This window comes from Pristis pectinata, chromosome 6 (genome assembly GCF_009764475.1).
Source record: "Pristis pectinata isolate sPriPec2 chromosome 6, sPriPec2.1.pri, whole genome shotgun sequence".
Classification (NCBI taxonomy): Eukaryota; Metazoa; Chordata; class Chondrichthyes; order Rhinopristiformes; family Pristidae; genus Pristis; species Pristis pectinata.
The window spans coordinates 109,856,481-109,883,595 of NC_067410.1; the positions used below are offsets into that span (position 1 = coordinate 109,856,481).

Sequence of the window (27,115 nt, forward strand, 5' to 3'; positions counted from 1 at the left end):
GATGCTGCCAGGACTCGAGGGACTTAGTTATAGGGAGAGGTTGGACAGGTGAGGACTTTATTCCTTAGAGCGTAGGGGTCTGAGAGATGATCTTATAGAGGTGTATAAAATCATGAGGGGCATAGATAGGGTGAATGCACTCAGTCTTTTTCCCAGAATTAGGGTATCAAGAACTAGAGGGCATAGGTTTAAGGTGAGACGGGAAAGATTTAAGAGGAACACGAGGAGCAACTTTTCCATCCAGAGGGTGGTGAGTATACGGAACGAGCTGCCAGATGAAGTGGTTGAGGCAGGTACATTAACAACATTTAAAAGGTACTTGGACAGGTACATGGATAGGAAAGAGTTAGAGGGACAAATGGAACTAGCATGGATGGGAATCTTGGTTGGAATGGACCAGTTGGGCCGAAGGGCCTGTTTCTGTGCTGTACGAGCTATGACTCTATGGCACTTCATCATCATTACCCTCCACTATATTTTCATCATGTTTATCCAACTTCATCTCAAATGGACGAGTTTGCGAAACACCTCTGTTTACAGCAAGTTCCTCATCCATAACACTCTCTGGGCATAGATGGTTTTCCTGAATTCCTTACTAGATTTATCGGCCTTGGTGAGAGATGATACTGGCCAATTCACGGGGGAAGAACCAAATGGGACCTGGATTTAACATCTCACCTGTAAACCATGCATCTGGCAGTGCAGCACTCCTTCAGCGCCACGCGAGCATCATTTAGATCATGAGCTCACGTCACTGGAACAGCGTTTGAACACAAAGACCTGCCGACTCGCAGGAAACTGGGCTCCCCACTGAGCCAGAGCTGACATGAACTCTCAACAGGGACCCTCATCATGTCAAATACGTGTAAGTTATGTATAATTTGTGCTAATTTAAGTTTACGTTAACTTACATTTGTCCTCGTCTTGTAACGTACTGTGCTGCTGCTACAAAAAGCTAATTTTCATGGCATTTAGCCCCTGTGTATGTTTGCCTGCAACAACAGCAATAAGCTTGAACTTGAACATCAGACCCATCTCCCTGGGTTAAGAGGGAAGATGTGTTGGAATGTAAGAAAAACTTGGGAGGTACGTAGGAAAGGCTTAGAGGGATATGGGCTGAATGCGGGCAAGTGGGACTAGCATAGATGGGCATCTTGGTTGGCATGGCAGAGTTGAGCCAAAGGGTCTGTTTCCTTGCTGAATAACTCTGGAATCTCAAAGGCAAGCATTCCATATGCCTCTTACCTTGTCTATATGAGAGGCACATGGAATGCTTGCCTTCATTGGTAGGGGTGTTGAGTGCTAGAGTAAGGAAGTCATGCTGCAGCTGTATAAAACTTTAGTCAGTCTACACTTGGGAGTATTGCGTGCAGTTCACGGTAGTGTAGCGGTTAGCGTAACACTATTACAGCACCAGCGACCCGGGTTCAATTCCGGCCACTGTCTGTAAGAAGCTTGTACGTTCTCCCCGTGTCTGCGTGGGTTTCCTCCTGGGTGCTCCGGTTTCTTCCCACATTCCAAAGACGTACGGGTGAGGAAGTTGTGGGCGTGCTGTGTTGGCGCCGGAAGCGTGGCGACACTTGCGGGCTGCCTACAGAACACTCTACTCAAAAGATGCATTTCACTGTGTGTTTAGATGTATATGTGACTAATAAAGATATCTTAGTTCTGGTCACCCCATTCTAGGAAAGATGTGGAGAATGTCGTAAGGGTGCAAAAGTGGTTCACCAGGATGCTGCCTGGATTAGAAGGTATGAGCTATAAGGAGAGGTTGGATAAACTTGGGTTGTTCTTCCTACAGTGAGGGGAGATCTGATAAAGGTTTATAAAATTATGAGAGGCATAGATAGGGTGGACAGTCAGAATCTTTTCCCCAGGGTGGAAATGTCAAACACCAGAGGACGTGCTTTTAAGATTAGAGGAGGGAAGCTTAAAGGCGATGTGAGGGACAGGTTTTTTACGCAGAGAGTGGTAGGTATCTGGAATGGGTTACTAGGGTAGTAGTGGAAGCAGGCAGTTTAGTGGAGTTTGAGAGGCTTTTAGATAGACACATGAATATGGAGGGAATGGAGGGATGATACACAGGAGGGGGACATTAAGTATAAATTGGCATCAAGATCGGCACAACATTGTGGGCCGAATAGCCTGCCCCGTGCTGTACTGTTCTGTGTTCTATGAGCTTGCTGATTCTCGGTCAGGGAATCCAGAACAAGACAGTTCAGGACCAGAAAGGTCAGATTTTCTAACAAGGATGTTAACAGAACTGAAAGATTAAACCTGTCAGGAAACAATGAATGACCCTGGTCTCCTCACTCTGGGGAGAAAAAAGGGAGAGGGGTGTTGTAGAATGATAGAGAGATACAGCATGGAAACAGGCCCTTTGACCTACTGAGTCTGTGTCAACCATCAACCACCCATTTACATTAACCTTATATTAATCCCTTCTCCCCTCTTTCTTATCAACCTACTAACCTGCACACCTTTGGGATGTGGGAGGAAACTGGAGCATCTGGGGGAAACCCACGCGGTCACAGGGAGAACATGCAAACTCCACACAGACAGCGCCCGAGCTGAGGATTGAACCTGGGTCTCAGGTGCTGTGAGGCAGTGGCCCTACCCGCTGTGCCACTGTGAAGAAGCTCATCTGATCTTGGTTTCAAGTACGAATATGGAGAAAGAAAGCGGTGCCTCACAATCCTTCTGACCTTTGGGGTTTAAAGCAGGAGGTGTCAGAAAGGTTACCACAGGGATGATTGGCTTGAGGTGGTCATGTGTTCAGAGACATTGCTTTTTGATCCTTCATTGTTGCCTCTTCCTATGATGGAGGAAGCAGAATTCACCTTGGATTGCTCACCTGATGTGGTGATCTCAGAGGATCTATCCTGGGGCCAACACATTGATGTGATCATGAAGAAGGCCACCAGCAGTTCTTCTTCATTAGGAGTTTGAGGAGAGTTGGTATGTCACCAAAGACTTTTACAAATTTCTACAGATGTACGGGGGAGAGAATTCTGACAGGTTGCATCACAGCCTGGTGTGGAGGCTCCAATGCACAGGATCGCAAGAAGCCTCAGAGGGTTGTAGACTCAGTCAGCTCCATCACAGGCATAACCCTCCCCACCACTGACGACATCTACAAGAGGTGGTGCCTCAAGAAGGCGGCATCCATCACTGAGGACCTTTACCATCCGGGACATGGCCTCATCTCGATACTGCCATCAGGGAGGAGGTACAGGAACCTGAAGACTCACACTCAACGATTCTGTAACAGCTTCTTCCCCCCCGCCATCAGATTTCTGAACAGTCCATGAACACTACCTTGTTATTCCTATTCTTCTTGCACTATTTATCTATTTATTTTGTAATTTATAGTAATTTTATGTCTTTGCACTGTACTGCTTCTGCAAAACAACAAATTTCACGTCATTTAAGTCAGTGATAATAAATCTGATTCTGCTCTTGTAGATCTTTAAAATGATTAATGGTTTCCATACAGGCTAGAATTACATGAGATGTTTCCAGTCAGCTCACAGAGGAGGACAAAGCAGACCTTTCTCGAGTCCCCTTCAATAACCTTCTATTTGAATATAGAGGTGCAGAGCTAACGACATAATAATTTTTTTTAGCCGAAGATATAACAGTCCAGCTTTTTTTTTGAAGTTTTTGGTTTGCTTTTGTTTATTTTTTTAATTTTGGGGTTCTCTTTTCATATAATCAAATTTCTTTTCAAATTCTTTTGTATCATGTTCACTTAGTAAGAGATTGGGAGGTTCAGATTATATATTTTACTCCCTGTGAGTGTATATGTCAACTGTTATTACTGTAATCCCGATCTCTTCACACCGAGTGTGTAATCACTATTGCTATGTATTAATTCGAAATTTAATAAAAAGATTGAAAAAGGAAAAAGAAAGAAAGAGGAGGACAAACCGGTAATCCAGTAAGGAATTCAGGAGAAACTTCTGTATCCAAAGACCAGTGGGAATGTGGAACTTGCTCCCACAGGGAAGTAGCTGAGGCAAAACAACAGAGGTGGATTTAAGGGGAAGCTGGTTAAAGGGAATAGAGAGGTGACGGTGGCAGGAGTGAGAGAAATGGTGGGAGAGGGTTCATCTGCAGCATGCAGACAAGCACAGAGCGATGGGCTGAATGGCTTGTTTCGCAGCTATACATTCTACGCAACACCAGCCCCTCTCCAATTTCGAGTCAACTGGTTGGTGAGGTGGTGATACGAGAGCGCGACCCACAAACGCACCTGTAGCAACATGTCTCCAGGTTCGATTCGCCCATCTGCGGCCACAGCCCCTCCCTTCATGATGGATCCGATGTAAATCCCTCCGTCACCTCTCTCGTTGCTCTGACCCACGATGCTGATTCCAAGGAAGTTGTATTTCTCTGAAGGGATAAACGTGGCCATCAGAGTACTGCACAGAAACAAGCTGCTGCTTGTCCACTGATTCCACGTGCCCTGATCATCAGGAGTCTACTGGCAATCCAAAATCAAGGCCTTTTGAAAATCCAAACGATTAATATCTAATTCCTTCTCTACCCTTTCCACTTCTCTTTGAGTCAATGACGCAGTCAAGCAAGAATTTCCTTTGTGGAGCCCTTCTTCATTTCATTTTTAGTTTGCAAGTATTTTTGCATTATTTCATTTCTAAATTGAATAAAGATCTCATGATCTTTTCCGTCACCATTGTTAAAGTAATTAGTGAGGACACAAGAGACTGCAGATGCTGCAATCTAGAGCCACAAACAATCTGCTCGAAGAACTCAGCAGGTTAAGCAGCATATGTGGGAAGAAAGGAATTGTCAACGTTTTGGGTCGAAACCCTGCATCAGGACATCATTACTTTGTATTGGACTAAACTAATTCATCTTTAGTTCCATAGACTTGCCCATCATCTTTTAACATTTAGAATTACATCACCAATTTGCTAAACTTATCACTCTATACCATATGCTAATTTTTTTAATCAACATCATATGATCTGCTAAGTCTTCCCCTTGTCTTTTAATGTTCACGAATGCAATCCATCTGGACCAGGGGTTTTAACACTTGGAACACTTCATTAAAGATGTCTCCCCTGCAATCACAGCTACCTTTATATCCTTTGCAAGTCTCTTCTAATCTCAGGTCACCATGTTAGTCTGTAAATAGTGAGACCAAGAAAATATTTTATATTGATGTCGGGTCACAGGAGAGAAAAATGTGAACAATTTAATATAGTTGGCAACAGAATAGAGATGAGGACTTTCTTTTACACATACACACAGTGAGTTAGTATGATATGAAAGGGTAGATTCAGCAGAAACATTTAAAAGGGAATGGGATAAACACTTGAATGAGGAAAAATCTGCAAGACTGTGGGGATAAATGGTTTTTTCAAAGAGCTGGCATGTACACATTGGGCCGAATGTCCTTTTGCACATTCCGTTCCATGGCTAAGTCGTGCAGCACTCCCTCACTTTCTAATGTGTGTTGCGAAACATCACCAAGCATTCCCCAACGAAGAGCAGCGCACTTACCCATGTTTAAAGTGACAGTGATGATGTTGAGGGACATGGTGGAGTCTGTGATGCTGCTGAAGGATGAGGACTGAAAGAGAACAGAAACATTTGCATTCAGTCACAGATCCTCCACAGCGTCTCCGAACTGTAATGGTGACCAGGACTGAAAGGAGAGTTAGCGGGATGATTCTTCTGCAGATGGACGTTTCCCTCCTGCACGTTACTTCACTCACCCACTCCCAAAGGCATTTCTGCTGATAAACACTCTCAGGGTACCACGAGGAGTCAAGGCATCTTCACGCTTGGTGCCTGTGCCAAGCAAGTATTATTGGATGCTTCAAGCTAACCAGTAACAGTCCCAATGCTCAACATCACCAGTAAAGATTTTCCAAAGGATATCAAATTTTAATCATAGCTGTACCCACCCAGCACCTGCCCATTGGAAGGGACATTTGAGTGCAGAGGGAGCTTTACTCTGTATCTGACCAATGTTGTTCCTGACCTGAGAGTGTTTGGATGGGACATGGAGACGAGGCCTAACACTGTCCCTAGCCCATGCTGTACATGCCTTGACAGCGCATCATGGAATAGTGCAGAGGTACATTTAATCGGAATCTGACCTGAGCTGCCCCTGCCCTGGGAGTGTGTGATGGGACATTTTAGAGGGAACTTTACTCTATATCTAAGCCCCGCTGCCCCCGTCTTGGGAGCATGTGATGGGACAGTGCAGAGGGAGCTTTACTCTGTATCTAACCCGTGCCGTCCCTGCGCTGGCAGTGTGTGATGGGACACTGTAGAGGGAGCTTCACTCTGTATCTAACCCGTGCTGTCCCTGTCCTGGCAGTGTGTGACGGAACAGTGTAGAGGGAACTCTACCCTGGGAGCGTTTACTGTCTCTAACCTGTGGTGTGGACAATTCAATGGCCTTCACCTTGGATCGGAGCCGCTGGTTTATACGTGGGCTGGGACGGAGGTGAGGAATGCACCTACCCTCTCGATGCGGGGGATCCGAGGCTTCCGCCGTCGCCGCTTGTGTCGCCGCATGAGTTTGGACGAGTTGCTCTGTTCCGTGGAGCTGCTGAACCTGGAGCGGGAGTGAGTCACAGGGAGACTGTGAGGTCATAGCGGCTTGGCAAACACCACCTCTAACGCTACCCCAGCCTTTCCTCCTACCTCACCCGAGGCATTCGGCCCAGATTGTGGGAGAGTTAGAGCTCCCTGGGCACCAGGCACCACCAAGTAACCTCTCCTCCCCAGCCAAAGGTATACAGCGGTGGTGGGCACAATGCCCAGACCACAACAGCTGATGCTCAGAACCTTTCGTGACCTTAATCAAAGGCTAGAGACAAACCGAAGGGATCGCTGGCCTTTATCTCAAGGAGGCCGGGCTATGAAGGGGTGGATAGGCTGGTTTATTGCAAGCCCATTGCTCCCTGAAAGTGGCAACCCAATTGATAGCATGCATGCCTTCATCGGTCAGGGTGTTGAGTATACAAGTTGGCAAGTTGTGCTGCAGCTGTATAAGACTTTGGTTAGGCCTCATTTAGAGCCATAGAGTCATACAGCAGGGAAACAGGCCCTTCGGCCCAACTGGTCCATGCCGACCAAGATTCCCATAAGCTAGTCCCATTTGCTTGTGTTTGGCCCATATCCCTCTAAACCTTTCCTATCCACAAGTACCTTTTAATGTACCTGCCTCAAATACTCCCTCTGGTAGTTCATTTGGGGTATTGTATGCAGTTCTGGTCACCTCACTAAAGGCAGGATGTGGAGGCTTTGCAAAGGGTGTGGCAGTTAGCGTAACGCTATTACAGCGCCAGTGACCCGGATTCAATTCTGGCTGCTGTCCGTAAGGAGTTTGTACGTTCTGCGTGGGTTTCCTCCAGGTGCTCTGGTTTCCTCCCACATTCCAAAGACGTACGGGTTAGGAAGTTGTGGGCACGCTATGTTGGCACCGGAAGCGTGGCGACACTTGCGGGCTGCCCCCAGAACACTCTACGCAAAAGGTGCATCTCACTGTGTGTTTCGATGTACATGTGACTAATAAAGATATCTTAATCTTAAAAGAGGTTCACCAGGATGTTGCCTGGATTAGGGAGTTTTAGCTATATGGAGAGCTTGGACAAACTTGGATTGTTTTCTTTGCAGCAGAGGACACTGAGGGGCGTCCAGCTAGAAGTATATAAAATTGTGCGAGGCATAGACAGGATAGTGAGTCAGAATCTTTTTCCCAGGGTGAAAATGTCAAATACTAGAGGACATAGGTTTAAGGTGAGAAGGGGAAAGTTTAAAGGAGATTTATGAGGCAAGTTTTTTTTTACACAGGGTGGTAGGTGCTTTGAATGTACTGGAACAGATGGGGAATGGACGGATATTGACCATGTGCAGGTAGATGGAGGTGAGAGTAATTTGGCATCATGGACAGCACCGGTATCATGGGCCAAAGGGCCTATTTAGGATTTCCATACCAAAAGGAAGATATGCTAGCGATACAGGGTGTGCTTTGAAGATTGATTCTTGGAGTTAGGGGGTCTTCCCAGGAGAGTTTAAGCAGACTGGGCCTGTACTCTCTAGTATTTAGAAGAATTAAGTTGACCTCCTCGAAACATGAAAACATCTCACTGAGCTTGATGTTGTTAGAAGCAAGGGTGATATTTCCCTCAGCAGAGGTGTTTAGGACCAGAAGTCAGTCTCAAGATAAGGGGTATGCCATTCTGGACAGAGATGAGAAGAAATGTCTTTACCCTGAAGGCAGTGAATCTTTGGAGTTCTTTACTCAGAAAGGCCGTGGAAGCTCAGTCATGGAGTATAATCGAGGTCTGTATATTAAATTCAAATTCCGATTCCAATTAAACAACACCTCCAAGATAAGGTGTCTTCATTTGTCACATGTACGTCAAAACACACAGTGAAATGCATATTTTTGCGTAGAGTGTTCTGCGGGGCAGCCCGCAAGTGTCGCCGTGCTTCTGGCGCCAACATAGCATGCCCACAACTTCCTAACCCGTACATTTTTGGAATGTGGGAGGAAACCGGAGCACCCGGAGGAAACCCACGCAGACACGGGGAGAACGTACAAACTCCTTACAGACAGTGGCCGGAATTGAACCTGGGTCGCTGGTGCTGTACTAGCATCAAGCTAACCACTACATTACCGTGCACCGAATCAAAGGATAGTGGGCATGTGCGGGAAGTGGCCTGCAGGTAAAACATCAGCCGTGATCTCATTGAATGGTGCAGCAGAACTTGAGGGGCCGAATGGCTTACTCCCATAATACTGAGAGTCTGCGACCAAGATGGTTTATTGAGCTAAGGTACTGATCAGCTGACATCTAATGTAATGGCTGAATAGACTCGGGGACCGAATCCTATGTCTTCAATGCTCTCTGGCAGAAAGCAGGGGTCACTGGATAGTGGTCAGGAGCATGACCCCGAGGATGCATTGGCTTTGTGTCCACTTCCAGGGTCCTTTCTGCAGTCTCAGCTGAGATCGGCATTGCTTCGCAATCAGACCCGAGGCTTTCTGGTCAAGGACTTGACAGGCGGCAAGTTTTGATCAAAGTTGGCCAGTTACTGAAGCAGGAGCAGCTACCGCCAGCACAGCACCAGTGACCCATGTTCGATCCTGACCTCAGGTGCTGTCGGTGTGGAGTTTGCACGTTCTCCCTGTGACTGGGTGGGTTTCCCCCGGGGTGCCCCGGTTCCCTCCCACATCCCAAAGATGTGCGGGTCGGTAGGTTAATTAGCCACTGTAACTTTTCCCTAGTGTGTCGGTGAGTGGTGGTATCTGAGGGGGAGTGGGTGGAAAGGTGGGAGAAAAGGCTACAGGGAAAATTAACGGGGGAGTTAGTGAGCCGGCATAGAGTCGATGGGCTGAAAAGCCTTTGTCACAAGGAAATATGGGAAACCATTATTGAGCAGTGCTCAAGAGGCTTTTGTCACATAGAAGAGCAAAGACATCAGGTGAACGGGAAGCCCTGCACATTCCTGTCCGATTCATACCATCCTGCTGGAAGCTTGTCACTGTCCATATATCAGCCCCTCCTATTGAAATCCGAAAAACCTCGACCCAACAACTGAACAGCTTCAGGACGTGAGTTCAGGGCTGTTTCTCACTGCTTCCTTCCCATGGGCAATAACTGGTGTGCTCGCCAGCAACATTGGTAAATTGGTTTATTGTTGCCACTTATACCGAGGTACAGTGAAAAACTTGTCTTGCATACCGCTTGTACAGATCATTTCATCACAAGTAGTGATGGTAGTGCAAGGTAAAACAATAACAGAATGCAGAATAAAGTGTGACAGAGAAAGTGCAGTGCAGGCAGACAATAAGGTGCAAGGTCATAATGAGGTAGATTGTGAGGTCAAGAGTCCATATAATTGTACTAGGGGAGCATTCAGTAGTCTTATAACAGGGGGATAGAAGCTGTCCTTGAGCCTGGTGGTACATGCTTTCAGGCTTTTGTATCTCCTACTCAATGGGAGAGGGGAGAAGAGAGAATGTCTGGGGTGGGTGGGGCTTTGATTATGTTGGCTGCTTTACCGAGGCAGCGAGAAGTGTAGACAGAGTCCATGGAGGGGAGGCTGGTGTCCGTGATGCGCTGGGCTGTGTCCACAACCCTGCAGTTTCTTGCGGTCCCAGGCAGAGCAGTTGCCATAGCAAGCCATGATGCATGTGGATAGGATGCACCCATTGGCATCCTTGAATGAATTTTTAAAGATTACCCCCAAATACACATCTACAAAGATCCCATTCTCCCATCACCAATTCCCTCACCGATCTAAACTGGCTCCTAATCAGCAACGTCTCCATTTTAATATTCCTACACTTGCACATAGATCAACGTGTAAAGGCTAGCTGAGCAGGGAACCTACTCCTGACTGGTACGCAGTGACTTCTTAAAACTTTTAAATATATACCATGTTTATTGCCATATGCACAAGTCCACGTGTGCACAGGTGCAATGAAAAACTTACTTGCAGCAGCATCACAGGCACACAGCATCATATGAGCAGCATTCACAAGAAAAACATAAATTAAATATACATTATACACAATTTATACAAGAAAGAACACAATTAGACCAAAAAAACAAAACCCATTTTAGTCAAAGTGATCAAAGTGGTCATAGTGTTGCTAAACTGTCTTGATTAGGGTTGTGCCGGTTGGTTCAGGAACCGGTTGAAGGGAAGTAGCTGTTCCTGAACCTAGTGGTGTGGGGACTTCAGGCTTCTATACCTCCTGCCCAATGGGAGCTGCAAGAAGATGGCACGGCCCGGATGGTGGGGATCTTTGATGATGGATGTTGCCTTCTTGAGGCAGCAACCTCTGTAGTGATGGTGGGGAGGGATGTGTCCGTGATGCATTGGGCTGAGTCCACTGTTCTCTGCAGCTTCTTATGTTCCTGCACATTCGAATTGCCGAACCAGACCGTGATACAACCAATGTCAACTCAGTGGCAAAGGACTGCCCTATCGGCATCGTACTCGGAGTTTATTTAGAAATCATGGACTGGACGTCAGCAAGCATTAGTGATTTGAGGAAAAAGTGAATGAGAGAGAATGATTTAGCTCCTCCACAAAGATTAGATAATCGTTCTTATTGCTGTCAGCAGTAAGGTGCAAGAAACCAACTATGTCACTAGAGGGCAGGAGACAACATAGAAACACAAGATTTTTGCATGAAACATTAAAATTCAAGAAGAAAAATCACCGACAGGATCTCATTCAGAAATACTTAGTTGCATTGCACAACATATTCAATGTAGTAAAATATCCGGCAGTGTTCACAGAAAGGTAAACAGCTAAAATGTTAAAGTGAGCTATGTAAGATGTTAGCACAGGTCCCAGGAACAATTAAGGAGTCGGGTTTTAATGATCTGCTTCAAGATGGGATATAGAGGCAGGAAGGTAGAGTCATAGAGCCAGATACCATGGAAACAGGACCTCTGGCCGCTCAAATGTGCAGGAACGCCAGAGAGTGGTGGACTCAGCCCAATGCATCGTGGGCACATCCCTCCCCACCATCACTACAGGAGGCGCTGCCTCAAGAAGGCAACATCCGTCATCAAAGATCCCCCACCAACCGGGCCGTGCCATCTTCTCACAGCTACTATCGGGCAGGAGGTACAGAAGCCTGAAGTCCCTGTTTATTTCCCTCCATGGATGCTGCCTGACCTTCACTTTTTGTGCATTGCTCCAGATTCCAGCATCTGCGGAATTTCTCATGTCTCTGAAGTCCCACATCACCAGGTTCAAGAACATCTATGAGCAACACTATGACCACTTTGATCACTTTGCACTAAAATGGACGTTCGTTTTGTTCTAATTGTGTTCATTCTTCTAAAAATTTGTGTTTATGTTTAATTTATGTTTTTCTTGTGAATGCTGCTTATCTGATGCTATGTGCCTGTGATGCTGCTGCATCCCTGCTCCTGTGCACACATGGACGTGCTTCGGACAATAAACTCAACTTTGACTTTGCCTGCATTTGGCTCATATCCATGGAAAGGTGGAAATGTTGAGAGACACAAGAGACTGCAGATTGAGAGGTTGCATTCCAGAGATGAGAACTCTGGCACTGGATGGTACAACTACTGAGGTGGAGAGGATAATATTGGGGGTGTCTAGTGGAGGGAATAGGAGGCTGCTGTGAGGTTAAACAACATCGAGGGAAGGTGATGCTTATTAGCTCAATCTACACCCTTTTCATAACAAAGAATCACTTTTCAGAGTCGTTGAGAATACCTGGGCTAATCCCCATCGCGTTCCAGTTATAATTTTCCACGGCCTGAATTGGTTGTACACAGAGAACCTGTTGCCCAGCAGAGAGGTCAGTAAATAAGGGACATAGATTTACAGTAGGAGGGTTGAGAGAAATGTTTCCACACCATAGACAGTAGGTGGTGGAGGCAGAAACCCCTCACAAATTTATTTTCCTATTTACGATGTATATGATGGGTCATATAGCCTCCTTTGTACCAGAAGTTGCTCTGTTTCTTTGAGAAAGACAAGACCAATCCTGTACTCATCCACAAACATACAGTTCCCAATGTGTGACTGGACGTTGACAGCTGTACCTCAGCGGGTAGCGCTCTTGCCTCTGAGTCACCCTCAATGCACCACAGAAAGCATCCTATCCAGATGCATCATGGCTTGGTACGGCAACTGCTCTGCCCGGGACCGCAAGAAACCGCAAGAGTTGTGGACACAGCTCAGCACAGCACGGAAACCAGCCTCCCCTCCATGGACTCTGTCTACACTTCTCACTGCCTCAGTGAAGCAGCCAGCATAATCAAAGACCCCCTCCCACCCCAGACATTCTCTCTTCTCCCCCCTCCGATCGGGCAGAAGATACAAAAGCCTGAAAGCACGTACCACCAGGCTCAAGGACAGTTTCTATCCCGCTGTTATGAGACCATTGAACAGTTCCTTAGTACAATAAGATGGACTCTTGACCTCACAATCTGCCTCATTATGAACTTGCACCACAATAGTCTGCCTGCACTGCACTTTCTCTGTAGATGTCACACTTTATTCTACATTCTGTATTGTTTTACCCTGTACTACCTCAATGCACTGTGTAATGAATTGACTTGTACAATCGATATGCAAGACAAGTTTCTCACTGTACCTTGGTACAAGTGACAATAATAAACCAATTTACCCACTAACCCCACTCTAGAAACTGAGCTGGAGATGCCCTCTTCTAGCTGAGACTTCTAGTGGAGATCCTGCCTGTCCTGTCAGGTAGATATAAAATATCCCAGTGCGGTGGGGGGGCGTTGGTGTGACTCTGGTGCCCAATATTTCCACCTCGATCCACTTTGGATTGAATCTGGGTCTCTGGCACTGTTGAGGTAGCAGCTCCGCCAGCTGTGCCAATATGCCACCCAGCACTAAAGCACACTAGGATCTCTCCTGCAGGATGGTATATAAGCAAAGATAATTCACCCAACCAGAATCACAGCATCCCAACTCAGATCAGACTCTTAACCAATGTCTGGGACGTCACCTTGGACCCATTGTCCTGATGTGGCTCAGTACATCACAACATCACACCGTGTTGTGCCTTTGCCTACAGGGTAACATTTTTAACTTGCAGTAACTTGCATTAAGAACAGCACTTAGTACTACTGCATCAAAGCTCCAGTGGCCCAGGTTCAACCATGACCTCTGGCGTTATGTGTGTGGAGTTTGCACGTTCTCCTGTCCCCACATAGGTTTTATCTGGATGCTCCAGTTTCCTCCCACATACCAAGGACATGTAGGTTGATAGATCTACTGGAAACTGCCCCCAGTGTAGGTGGGTGGTAGAATTTGAGGGGCGGAGGGGTGGATGGGAATGTGGAGAGAATAGATTACAGGGAAATTGAGTGGGGAAGTGGGATTGCTCTGTCAGCCATCATGGATTCAATGGGCCAAATGTCCTCTTCCTATGTTGGAAGGAAATATGAAACATGCTCATTGTTACATTTTGTTGGCATTTCATCCATCTAGTTTTTTTCTATTCTTTATAAGATTTTTCTTCATAAGATTTCTTTTAGTCACATGTACATCGAAACACACAGTGAAATGCGTCTTTTGCGTAGAGTGTTCTGGGGGCAGCCCGCAAGTGTCGCCACGCTTCCAGCGCCAACATAGCATGTCCACAGCTTCCTAACCTGTATGTCTTCGGAATGTGGGAGGAAACCGGAGCACCCGGAGGAAACCCACGCAGACAGGGGGAGAACGTACAAACTCCTTACAGTGGAATTGAACCCGGGTCGCTGGCGCTGTAATAGCGTTACACTAACTGCTACACTACTGTGCCTGCCATAAGGGGGTGAAGACAACCATGTAAATGCACACATTTAAACCACGTGTCAGCCTGGCTCAGCCTGTCCTACCCTAAGATTCCTGCTCATGATGCACAATATCACAGAACAGTACAGCACAGGAACAGGCCCTTTGGCCCGCAATGTCTGTGCTGAACACGATTTCAAATTAAACTAAATCCCTTCTGCCTGCACACGATCCACATCACTCTATTCCCTGCATATTCATGTGTCTATCGGAAAGCATCTTAAACACCAGTATGGTATCTGCCTCCACCACCACCCCTGGCAGCCCGTTCCAGGCACCCACCACCCTCTGTGTAAAAAAATTCCTGCCCGCACATCTCCTTTAAACTTTCCCCCTCTCACCTTAAATGCATGTCCTCTAGTATTTGACATTTCTACCCTGGGGAAAAAGATTCTGAATCTCTACCCTGTCTATGCCTCTCATAATTTTACAAACCTCTATCAGGTCTCCCCTCAGCCTCCGACGCTCCAGAGAAAACAACCCAAGTTTGTCCAACCTCTCTTTATACCTCGTACTCTCTAATCCAGGCAGCATCCTGGTGAACCTCTTCCGTACCTTTTCCAAAGCCTCCACATCCTTCCTGTAATGGAGCAACCAGATATGTACACAACAGTCTGGTGAACCTTCACTGCACTCCCTCTATCACACATACACCCTGCCTTAAGTAGGTTGACCAGAGCCATACAGGATATTCCAGGTGTGGTCTCACCAGGGCCTGATATAATTGCAGCTCTCGTACCTGCTCGTCGAGTCATCTTCATCTGAGTCAAAAAAGCTTGTGGATTCGAGCTCGCTGCTCATCAGTGTGGAGGAGCTCTCATAGCCACCAATCTCATGCCGCCTCTCCATCTTCGTGTGGCCATTGACCCGGGGAACTGCAGGCAAGAGGTCAGAGATTAATGCTCACCATTGCACAGTGAGGAATAAAAACACTGAATTTGTCAGTTGAATGGATATACGCCCAAGTGCACAGAGGTCCCCAAAATCTCTCCTGTACCAGAACCAGAATCAGGTTTATTATCACTCACTTATATATTGTGAAATTTGTTCTTTTGCGAAAGCAGTACAGTGCAAAGACATAAAAATCTACAAATTACAAAAATAAATAAATAGTGCAAAAACAAAGGCATAATGAGGTGGTGTTCATGGACTGTTCAGGAATCTGATGGAGGAGGGGAAGAAGCTGTTCCTGAATCGTTGAGTGTGGGTCTTCAGGCTCCTGTACCTCCTCCCCGATGGTAGTAATGAGAGGAGGGCATGTCCCGGATAGTGAATGCCCTTAGTGATGGATGCTGCCTTCTTGAGGCACCGCCTCTTGAAGATGTCCTCGATGGTGGGGAGGGTTGTGCCCATGATGGAGCTGGCTGAGTCTATAACCCTCTGCAGCCTCTTGCGATCCTGTGCATTGGAGCCTCCATACCAGGCTGTGATGCAACCAGTCAGAATGCTCTCCACCATATAGAACACAGAACATTACAGCACAGTACACGCCCTTTGGCCCGCAATGTTGTGCCAACATTTTATCCTGCTCTAAGATCTATCTAACCCTTCCTTCCCACATAGCCCCCCATTTCTCTATCATTCATTTGTCTATTAAATGTCCCTAATGCATCTGCCCCCACAACCTCTGCCGGCAGTGCGTTCCACGCACCCACCACCCTCTGTGTAAAAAACTTACCCCTGACATCCCCTTTATATCTTCCTCCAATCACCTTAAAATTATGACCCCTTGTGTGAGCAACTGTCGCCCTGGGAAAAAGTTTCTGACTGTCCACTTGATCTATGCCTCTTATCATCTTGTACACCTCTATCAAGCCACCTCTCATCCTCCTTCTCTCCAAAGAGAAAAGCCCGAGCTCACTCAATCTATCCTCATAAGACATGCTCTCCAATCCAGGCAGCATCCTGGTAAACCTCCTCTGCACCCCCTCTAAAGCTTCCACATCCTTCCTATAATGAGGCAACCAGAACTGAACACAATACTCCAAGTGTGGTCTGACCAGAGCTCTATAGAGCTGCAACATTACCTCGCAACTCTTGAACTCAATACCCCGACTAATGAAGGCCAACACACTGCACGCCTTCTTCACAACCCCATCGGCCTGCGTGGCAACCTTTAGGGATCTATGGATGTGGACCTCAAGATCAGTCTGTTCCTCCACACTGCTAAGAGTCCTGCTTCGATCTCCCGAAGTGTATCACTTCACACTTGTTGAACTCCATCTGCCACTTCTCAACCCAGCTCTGCATTCTATCAATGCCTTGTTGTAATCTACAGCAACCTTCTACACTATCCACAATACCACCAACCAACAACACGACCATACATCTATGGAAATTTGTAAGAGACTATGGTGATGTACCAAATCTCTTCAAACTCCTAACAAAGTAGAGCCGCTGCTTTGCACTCACTTGCACAGCACAACTCTTGCTTACAATTTTACTGAGCTTCCCCAACTCGTTTCCCTAACCATCCCACCCACACTGTCATAGAATCATACAGCACAGAATAAGGCCCTTCGGCCCACAAAGTCCATGCCGGCCAGAAATAAGTTGTATATTAATGCTTTGGATGTTAATCGTTACAGAACAGACTATTATTGAAAAGAAAGGGTCTTCGCTCTGTAGCTGTAGCCAATATTTATTCCTTGATCAACCTCACTAAAAGAAATCATCGCATTGACATTTGTGGCATTTTACTGTGCATACAATTGGCTGCAAAGTGCTTAGTCCAGAGGTGGGGAAGGGACCCTTGTACCATTTGCACCCTGAATCTAGGTTCAGTGGACAGTCACAACTTTCAATGCAAATGCTGAGGGAAATGCATTGCCTAACTTCTCACTGTGAGATGAGGTGGAATGTTGCCTGTAAAGATCTCATTCAAGAGCACTTCAGTGGTTCCACTTCAAAAACACCTCTACTTCCTCAGGAGGCTAAAGGAATTCGACATGTCCCCCTTGACCCTCACCAATTTTTATAGATGCACCATAGAAAGCACCCTATCTGGTTGCATCACGGCTTGGTACGGCAACTGCTCTGCCCAGGACCGCAAGAAACCGCAGAGAGTTGTGGACACAGCTCAGTGCATCACGGAAACCAGCCTCCCCTCCATGGACTCTGTCTACACTTCTTGCTGCCTCTGTAAAGCAGCCAACAAAATCAAAGACCCCCACCCCGGAAGATACAAAAGCCTGAAAGCACGTACCACCAGGCTCAAGGACAGCTTCTATCCCATTGTTATAAGACTACTCAACGGCCCCCTTGTGTGATAAGATGGAGACTTCACCTCACAATCTACCTCATTATGACCTTGCACCTTATTGTCTGCCTGCACTGCACTTTCTCTGTAACTGTAACACTTTATTCTGCATTCTGTTATTACTTTTCCCTTGTACTACCTCGACGTACTGATGTAATGAAATGATCTGTATGGATGGCATGCAAAACAAAGTTTTTCACTTTACCTTGTTACAAGTACCAATAATAAACCAATTTATTTGTTGATGGTAAAGCAGCATGAAAGGTGCTCCAGAAAGTAAAGTATTTCCTTCTTCTGTGAATTGGGAGCCAAAATATTTGACTCACGTACAGCTTCTTACTGGTTTGAATTCACTGCAAATTCAGAGGCAAAGATAAAGCCTCAGCAATATGTTCTACATCTTGGAATGGATCTCTGTGTCAGTAATGCCTGGAGTTCACCGGGTGCCCCCACACTCCATCAATTAAAATCTGATATGGGATCGTCCTCTGCACTAATCTCTGATCCACTCTAAAACAGCTCATTGTGTGCTAAATGTTGACATATTCATGAAGGTCTTCAAAATTATGCACAACCCTCCCCACCATCGAGGACATCGTCAAGAGGTGGTGCGTCAAGAAGGTGGCATCCATCACTAAGGACCCTCACCATCCGGGACACGACTTCCTCTCGTTACTACCATCGGGGAGGAGGTATAGGAGCCTGTAGACCCACACTCAACGATTCAGGAACAGCTTCTTCCCCTCCGCCATAGGATTTCTGAACAGTCCATGAACCCATGAACACTAACAAGTTTCATGTGATATGTCATTGATAATAAATCTGATTCTGATTATGAATCAAGGTTCATTATCACTGACATATGTCATGAAATTTGATGTTTTGCAGCAGCATTACAGTGCAAGACATAAAAATTACTATAAATTACAAAATAATTAAATAGTGCAAAAGAGAAATAACGAGGTCGTGCTGATGGGTTCATGGACCGGTGTCACTAACCATTTCATGAAAGGGTGGATGTTAAGAAGGTGTTACCATCTGCTGTGGTGAAGCCCGGGTGTAGAGGATTCCAAAACCCGGGACCGTAACTACATCCAGAAAGTAATTCAGGAGATGCCTCTTCACTAAGGTATGTGGTGCTCACAACTACCGGTGGTAAGTTCACATGAACAGGACAGATATTTTTAAGGGGAAGCTGGATAAATTCTTGAGGAAGAATATTTAAAAAATAAATTGCACCTTTCCAGAGCATCACTTGCATTCTCGGGATGTCCCGAAGAGCTTGACAGCTGTCGTAGTGCGATTTTTGCTGCAGGAAATGTGGCTACTAATTTGTGCACAGCAAGCTCCCACAAAGGGCAATGCGACAGGCCCGGTAGTGTAGCGGTTAGCATAATGCTATCACAGCGCCAGCGACCCGGGTTCAATTCCGGCCACTGTCTGTAAGGATTTTGTACATTCTCCCCGTGTCTGCGTGGGTTTCCTCTGGGTGCTCTGGTTTCCTCCCACATTCTAAAGACGTACGGGTTAGGAAGTTGTGGGCGTGCTATGTTGGTGCCGGAAGCGTGGCGACACTTGCGGGCTGCCCCCAGAACACTCTATGCAAAAGATGCATTTCACTGTGTGTTTCGATGTACATGTGACTAATAAAGATATCTTATCTTAATCAGTGGTAACGGCTGGGGGAAGGAAGTGTTGGTTGGGACACTGAGATGAACTCTCCTGCCCTTCTTTGAAATGATACTTTCTTTTCCGTCTGGTTTAATATCTCACTCAAAAGATGATACTTCTGACTTTCCAGTGCTTACTCAGTGTGCCACGGGGTTTCAGCTTAGGTTATTATAGAACATAGAACAGTACAGCACAGATACAGGCCCTTCGGCCCACAATGTCTGCGTTGAACCCGATGCCAATTTTAACCAATCCCATTTGCCTGCACATGGTCCATATCCCTCCATTCTCTGCTTGTTCATGGGCCTATCTAAATGCCACTTAAACGTTGCTATCATATCTGTGTCCACCACTTGCCGTGGCAGTCCGTTCCAGGCACCCACCACTCTCTGTGTAAAAAAACTTACCTCATAAATCTCCTTTACACTTTTCCCCTTTCACCTTAAAGCTATGCCCTCTAGTATTTGACATTTCTGCCCTGGGGAAGAACACTCTATCTTCCCTCTCTATGCCTACTTCTATCAGCCTCCGATGCTCCAGAGAAAACAAACCAAGTTTGTCCATCTCTCCTTACAGCTAATCCAGGCAACATCCTGGTGAACCTCCTCTGCACCCTCTCCAAAGCCTGCACATCCTTCCTGTAATGCAGTGACCAGAACAATATGCCAAATGTGGCCTAACCAAAGTTTTATACAGCTGCCACATGACTTCCTGACCTTTATACTGAAGGACGAGGGCAAGCATGTCGTACACGTTCTTTACCACTCTGTCTACTTGTGAGGCCTGCAGGGAGCTATGAACTTGCACCCCAAGCATAGTTCTCTGCCGTGAGACAAAATGATGTGCTCATAATACGAGGTCTGTGTGAGGACTTACAAAATTGTCATGGGCTTGGTCACAGAATGTCTGCTTCTCTACTGCTAACTCCTCCATGAGGATGAAAACCTTTCAATGTTTTCCCACAATACACTGTTGACCACACCCAGAATCTAATTAGATTGGTCAGTACTGCGTCTGTGAGTTCAACATTAATTAGAGCACTTTCAATTTAAAATGTCTTTCAATGTTCCTTATTGCATTCAGAGTTAAGGGAAACTGATCCTCTTGCAGACATTCTCTCTCCCTCTCATTGTTGCATGCTCCCAGGAACCATTAAATTCAATGTTAACTCCTTCAAGTCTGATCTAAATAAAAACCTGTGGAGGAGGTACGAGGAGGAGAGAGTACCACAGACGCATGATTAGTCCAACTACAAACCAGAACTTTAAGCAACAATAAGAAATCAATGTATAGTGAAATCTGACACTATGTGCCTGTGATGCTGCTGCAGGTAAGTTTTTCATTGGAACATAGAACATTACAGCACAGTACAGGCCCTTTGGCCCACAATGTTGTGCCGACATTTTATCCTGCTCTAAGATCTATCTAACCCTTCCCTCCCACATAGCTTACATTGTACTGGTATACACATGTGACAATAAACTCAACTTCAACTTTGCATCAACCTTGTCTGTGACAACTTGCATTGCATCGCGCCTCCAATGCAGTAAAATGTTCCAGTTTGCTCCACTGTTGTGGAAACTTTGATACTGAACCTCAGCATAAGATATTGCGACAGGTGCTTGGATAAAGAGACAAATTTTAAGGAGATTCTTAAAGGAGACAAGAGCTGGAGAGATTTAGGATGGGGATCCTAGAGGGTAGGGTCTGGGCATGGCTGCCAATGGTGGAACAAAGAAAGGGGCGAGAAATGGATAAGCACAGAAATGTCTCACCCACATTCCTAGTGCCGGACTTACTGGGGGAAGCTTTATTGTAACCCCAGCTCAGGAGCAAGTGACAGGAAAATTGGTTTTATATCCTGCCCGATTCTACTCCCTTGAAATCCACTGGAGCCCATGGGGAACTTCACTGGAGATGATAATACCCCGTTCCTCAACACCAGCACCCCTATTTCCTCAGGAGGCTAAAGAAATTCGGTGTGGCCCCTTTGACTCTCACCAACTTTTATCGATGCACCATAGAAAGCATCCTATCTGGATGCATCACGGCTTGGTACGCCAACTGCTTTGCCCAGGACTGCAAGAAACTGCAGAGAGTTGTGGACACAGCCCAGCGCATCACGGACACCAGCTTCCCCTCCTTGGACTCTTTACCTCTCGCTGCCTTGGTGAAGCAGCCGGCATAATCAAAGACCCCACCCACCCGGGTCATTCTCTCTTCTCCCCTCTCCCATCAGGCAGAAGACACAGGAGCCTGAGGGCACATACCACCAGGCTCAAGGACAGCTTCTATCCCACTCTGATAAGACTATTGAGCGTTTCCCTTATATGATGAGATGGACTCTGACCTCATGATCTACCTTGTTGTGACCTTGCACCTTATTGCACTGCTCTTTCTCTGTAGCTGTGACACTTTACTCTGTACTGTTATTGTTTTTACCTGTACTACCTCAATGGACTCTGTACAAACTCAATGTAACTGCACTGTGTAATGAATTGATCAGTACGATCGGTATGCAAGACAAGTTTTTCACTGTACCTCGGTACAAGTGACAATAATAAACAAATAGCAATACCATCCAAGTACCATGATCTGCAGTTCAGTTTTGACCTTTTGGTCTGTCGAAGTTCCAGATGCACCAGACCTTCCTTCACCCGTCTGATGAAGCGAGGGTACCAATCCCCTATTCTGACTCGCTACCTCCCCAATACTATGGAACTCCTCCACTCTCTCCATCCTCCTTCTCGCTACAGACTTACTTCCAAGCTCAGGTAAGTTGTGCTCCAATTTCCATCTCCTCGGCTGTGACCTTCTCCACTGGTGCCTGCAGAGAGAGGCTGAGGGAGGTGGTGTTTCTCCTGAGTGTTTCTGATCGTGGGTTGATTGATGTGAGGGTGTGAGGGACTGCAAACAGCACTGATTATCCTCACACACCTAGATAGTAGTATTTATTATTATTTATTACTCACGTGTACATCGAAACATACAGGAAATGCATCTTTTTGTGTTAACAACTAACATAGTCTGGGAATGTACTGGGGCAGCCCGCAAGTGTCGCCATGGTTCCGGCGCCAACACAGCATGCCCACAACTTCCTAACCCCCGCACATCTTTTTGGAATGTGGGAGGAAACTGGAGCACCCGGAGGAAACCCATGGTTTAGAGGGATATGGGCCAAACGCAGGCAAATGGGACTGGCTTATGGGAATCTTGGTCGGCATGGACCAGTTGGGCCGAAGGGCCTGTTTCCTTGCTGTATGACTCTATGGAACTAATGTGGTCTAACCAAAGTTTTATACAGCTGCAGCACAACTTGCCAACAAGTTACCCTAATCTATAAAGTTACCCTCAACACCCTAATCGATGAAGGTACACATGATATCAATGGGCAGGCATGGTACTGTAGCGGTTAGCGTAACACTATTACAGCGCCAGCGACCTGGGTTCAATTCCGGCCGCCGTCTGTAAGGATGGTCTCCCCGTGTCTGCGTGGGTTTCCTCCCACATTCCAAAGGCATACGGGTTAGGAAGTTGTGGGCATGCTGTGTTGGCGCCGGAAGCGTGACGACACTTGTGGGCTGACCCAGAAAACTCTATGCAAAAGATGCATTTCACTGTGTGTTTCAATGTACATGTGACTAATAAAGAGATCTTAGCTCACCTTAATTGGGTTGCCACTTTCAGGGAATGCGCTGGGGGCAGGCCACAAGTGTCGCCACGCTTCCAGCGCCAACATAGCATGCCCACAACTTCCTAACCCGTATGTCTTTTTGGAATGTGGGAGGAAACCGGAGCACCCAAAGGAAACACACGCAGACATGGGGAAAACGTACAAACTCCTTACAGACAGCGGCAGAATTGAACTCGGGTCACTGGCGCTGTAATAGCGTTACGCTAACTGCTACACTACCGTGCCGAGAGATAAGACTCCCAGGGCACTACTGAGGCTACTCAGTGTCTGAGATGCCGTCTACAAATGAGATTTTATACTGGGGGCCTCAATAATCTCTCCAGAGAGGGTCAAACTTTTGCAGACAGGCACGGGAGTTCCCCCCAACGTTCTGGCTGCAACTCTTCTTCCAATCAACTCAGTGAAACTGATTGCCTAGTCATTACCACACTGCTGTTTATGGGAGCTGACTAAGCACAAATTGGCTGCTACATTTTCTACATTACAATAGTGACTTCGTTTCCAAAAATGCCTCACTGACTGAAAAGCACCTCGAGAAGTCCTGAGACTGTGAGAGGTGCTAATCAAATGCAAGTCCCTCCTTTGCCCTTTATGGACGAGGCACCAATATCCTTCATTGAACCGAGATCTCTGGAACCTTGGTGCGCTCTAGATTGGTAGAGCAATGGGGAGAAAGAAACGGGCCAGGCAGCTGTGGATCAACAGCCTGCATATTCTGTTAGCAGCTTTAGACGTGCTCCCAAGAACAAGTGCGTAACCTAGGCTGCCAATCCCACTGCAGTACCGAGGGAGTGTGGCACTGTTGTAGGTGCTCATGGGAGCTTGCGATACATTGAGTTTCCCACATTACCACAGTGCCAACACTGCCGAATGCACTCCGTTGACTGCGCCTCTGACAGGGATGTGAGATTCCCTCCTTGCACCTCGATCAGGAGCCAGCACAACCTTAATGGGCCGAAAGGCTTCTATGATTCCAACTAGCATCGCACTGCCTTGCCACAAGTTCCACTTGCGGCGTTGAAAGATGAGTGAGGAATCTGATTCCCATTCTTGGATTAATTCTGCCTCTGTAATAATACTGCGCGCATACACACACACACACACACACACACACACACGCACGCAAAGCCCCGAGCAAGGAGGAGATGACAGGTGGGATCATCAATCTTTCAGTCTCCCCTTAATTTGGTGAGGAGCACACACACAGTTGTCATTATTGTCACTTAATATCCCCTTCAAACACAAACAATTTAATCAGTCTGAAACAATTTAATCAGTCTGATTGGCCTGTGACATACTGTTCCCTTGCTCAGTAACAGTAACGTATCATCCTGGCTGTGTCTGAGGCACTCTCAGGTACAACAAACACCCCCAGGTATCTGCTCCCAAGCCCTGCTCCAACCCCCTATGGCAGGCTGCAGTTCCAGGCACCAACCTCCAGCTCTGCTCAAACAGCACGGAAACAGGCCCTTCGGCCCAACTCATCCATGCTGACCAAGGTGCCTACCTGAGCTGGTCCCATTTGCCTGCGTTTGGCCCATATCCCTCTAAACATCCAGTTCAGATGAAGGATCTCAACCCAAATCGTCGACTGTTCATTTCCCTCCACAGATGCTGCCTGACCCACTGAGTTCCTCCAGCAACTTGTTTTTTGCTCCAGATTCCAGCATCTGCTATCTTATGTGCCTCTAGCCATGAAGCTGTCCAAAAGCCTTTTAAACATTGTAATTGTATCTGCCTCTAACAACTCCTCTGGCAGCTTATCCCATGTACCCATCTACTTCTGTGTGAAATACTTGCCCCTCAGATCCCTTGCACCTCATTGTCTACCTGCACTGCACTTTCTCTGTAGCTGTGACACTTTACTCTGCATTCTGTTATGATTTTATTTTGTACTACCTCGATGCACTGTGTGATGAAATGATCTGTATGAATGGTATGCAAGACAAGTTTTTTGGTATTGGTATTGGTTTATTATTGTCACTTGTACCAAGTTACAGTGAAAAGCTTGTCGTACAGGTCAATTTATTACGCAGTGCAGTTACATTGAGTTAGTACAAAGTGCATTGATGTAGTACAGGTAAAAACAGCAACAGTACAGAGTAAAGTGTCACAGCTACAGAGAAAGTGCAGTGCAATAAGGTGCAAAGTCACAACAAGTGACGTGAGGTCATAGTCCATCTCATTGTATAAGGGAACTGTTCAATAGTCTTATCACAATGGGGTAGAAGCTGTCCTTAAGTCTGGTGGTACGTGCCCTCGGGCTCCTGTATCATCTACCCGATGGAAGAGGAGAGAAGGGAGAACGTCCCAGGTGGGTAGGGTCTTTGATTATGCTGGCTGCTACACCAAGACAACGAGAGGTAAAGACAGAGTCCAAGGAGGGGAGGCTGGTGTCCGTGATGCGCTGGGCTGTCTCCACAACTCTCTGCAGCTTCTTGCCGTCCTGGGCAGACCTGTTGCTGTACCAAGCCGTGATACATCCAGATAGGATGCTTTCTATGGTGCATCAGTAAAAGTTGGTGAGAGTCAAAGGGGACAAACTAAATTTCTTTAGCCTCCTGAGGAAGTAGAGGCGCTGCTGAGCTTTCTTGGCTGTGGCATCTATGTGATTTGACCAGGACAGGCTGTTGGCGATGTTCACTCCCAGGAACTTGAAGCTCTCAACCCTCTCGACCCAGCACCATTGATGTAGACGGGTCCATGTACACCGCCCCTTTTCCTGAAGTCAATGACCAGCTCTTTTGTTTTGTTGACATTGAGGGAAAGGTTGTTGTCATGACACCATTCCACTAAGCTTCCTATCTCCTTCCTGGACTCCGACTCATCGCTGTTTGAGATACGGCCTACAACGGTGGTATCATCTGCAAACTTGTAGATGGAGTTAGAGCAGAATCTGGCCACACAGTCGTGAGTGTATAGGGAGTAGAGTAGAGGGCTGAGGACGCAGCTTTGTGGGGCACCAGTGTTGAGGATAATCGTGCCGGAGGAATTTCTGCCTATCCTCACTGATTGCGGTCTGTTTGTTAGAAAGTCAAGGATCCAGTTACAGAGGGAGGTGTTGAGTCCTAGGTCTCGGAGTTTGGTGACAAGCTTTTTCACTGTACCTCGGTACATGTGAAAATAATAAACCAATTTCAACTCCAATTATCTTTTAAATATTTCCCCACTCACCTTAAACCTATGCCCTCTAGTTTGAGACTCCCCAACCCTGGGCTAAACACAGTGACCATTCACCTTACTTATGCCCCTCATGACTTTATAAACCTCGATAAAGGTATATATTTCCTTTCCATTCTAGTTCTGTGGTTCTACTACTGGGCCACACTTCAGAACAAGCACCTGATTACACAGCTAGGTACGTGCCAAGGTCCTGCTCTTGACACCCTATCTACACTTACTTTACTGGACCAGTATCTAGAATTCTGGAGCAGTGATCTGGAGGCACAAATTCAATTGCCATCATGGAGCTGAACAATTTAAATTAAAATAATAATGAGCTTCAAGTTCCTAGGAGTGAACATCACCAATAGCCTGTCCTGGTCAAACCACATCAGAGACACCACGGCCAAGAAAGCTTACCAGCGCCTCTGCTTTCTCAGGAGACTAAAGAAATTTGGCATGCTCACCAATTTTTATCGATGCACCATAGAAAGCATCCTATCCAGATGTATCACAAGTTGGTATGGCAACTGCCCCGCCTGTGACCACAAGAAACTGCAGAGAGTTGTGGACACAGCTCAGCACATCACAGAAACCAGCCTCCCCTCCATGGACTCTGTCCACACTTCTTGCTGCCTCGGTAAAGCAGCCAGCATAATCAAAGACCCCACCCACCCCGGACATTCTCCCTTCTCCCCCCTCCCACAGGGCAGAAGATACAAAAGCCTGAAAGCACGTACCACCAGGCTCAAGGACAGCTTCTATCCCGCTGTTATAAGATGATTAAATGGTCTCCTAGTATGATAAGATGGACTCTTGACCTCACATCTACCTTATCATGACTTTGCAACCTATTGTCTGCCTGCACTGCCACTTTCTCTGTAGCTGTTACTCTTCATTCTGCATTCTTTATTGTTTTACCCTGTACTACCTCAATGCACTGTGTAATGAATTGATCTGTATGAACGGTATGC

The 27,115-nt window shown here is 46.5% G+C and overlaps 1 protein-coding gene across 2 annotated transcripts in view; it reads right to left on the minus strand.

The window, feature by feature from the left end:
- Positions 1 to 27,115, minus strand: part of LOC127571990 (segment polarity protein dishevelled homolog DVL-3) — a 147,542-nt gene that overhangs the window by 25,604 nt on the left and 94,823 nt on the right. For both annotated transcript variants that reach the window (XM_052018791.1, XM_052018790.1), the window contains 4 exons: positions 15,095 to 15,230; positions 6,502 to 6,595; positions 5,530 to 5,599; positions 4,256 to 4,395 (listed from right to left, as the gene is read on the minus strand). In XM_052018791.1, the coding sequence (XP_051874751.1) occupies positions 4,256 to 4,395; positions 5,530 to 5,599; positions 6,502 to 6,595; positions 15,095 to 15,230 (440 nt within the window). The remainder of the gene's footprint in view (positions 1 to 4,255; positions 4,396 to 5,529; positions 5,600 to 6,501; positions 6,596 to 15,094; positions 15,231 to 27,115) is intronic.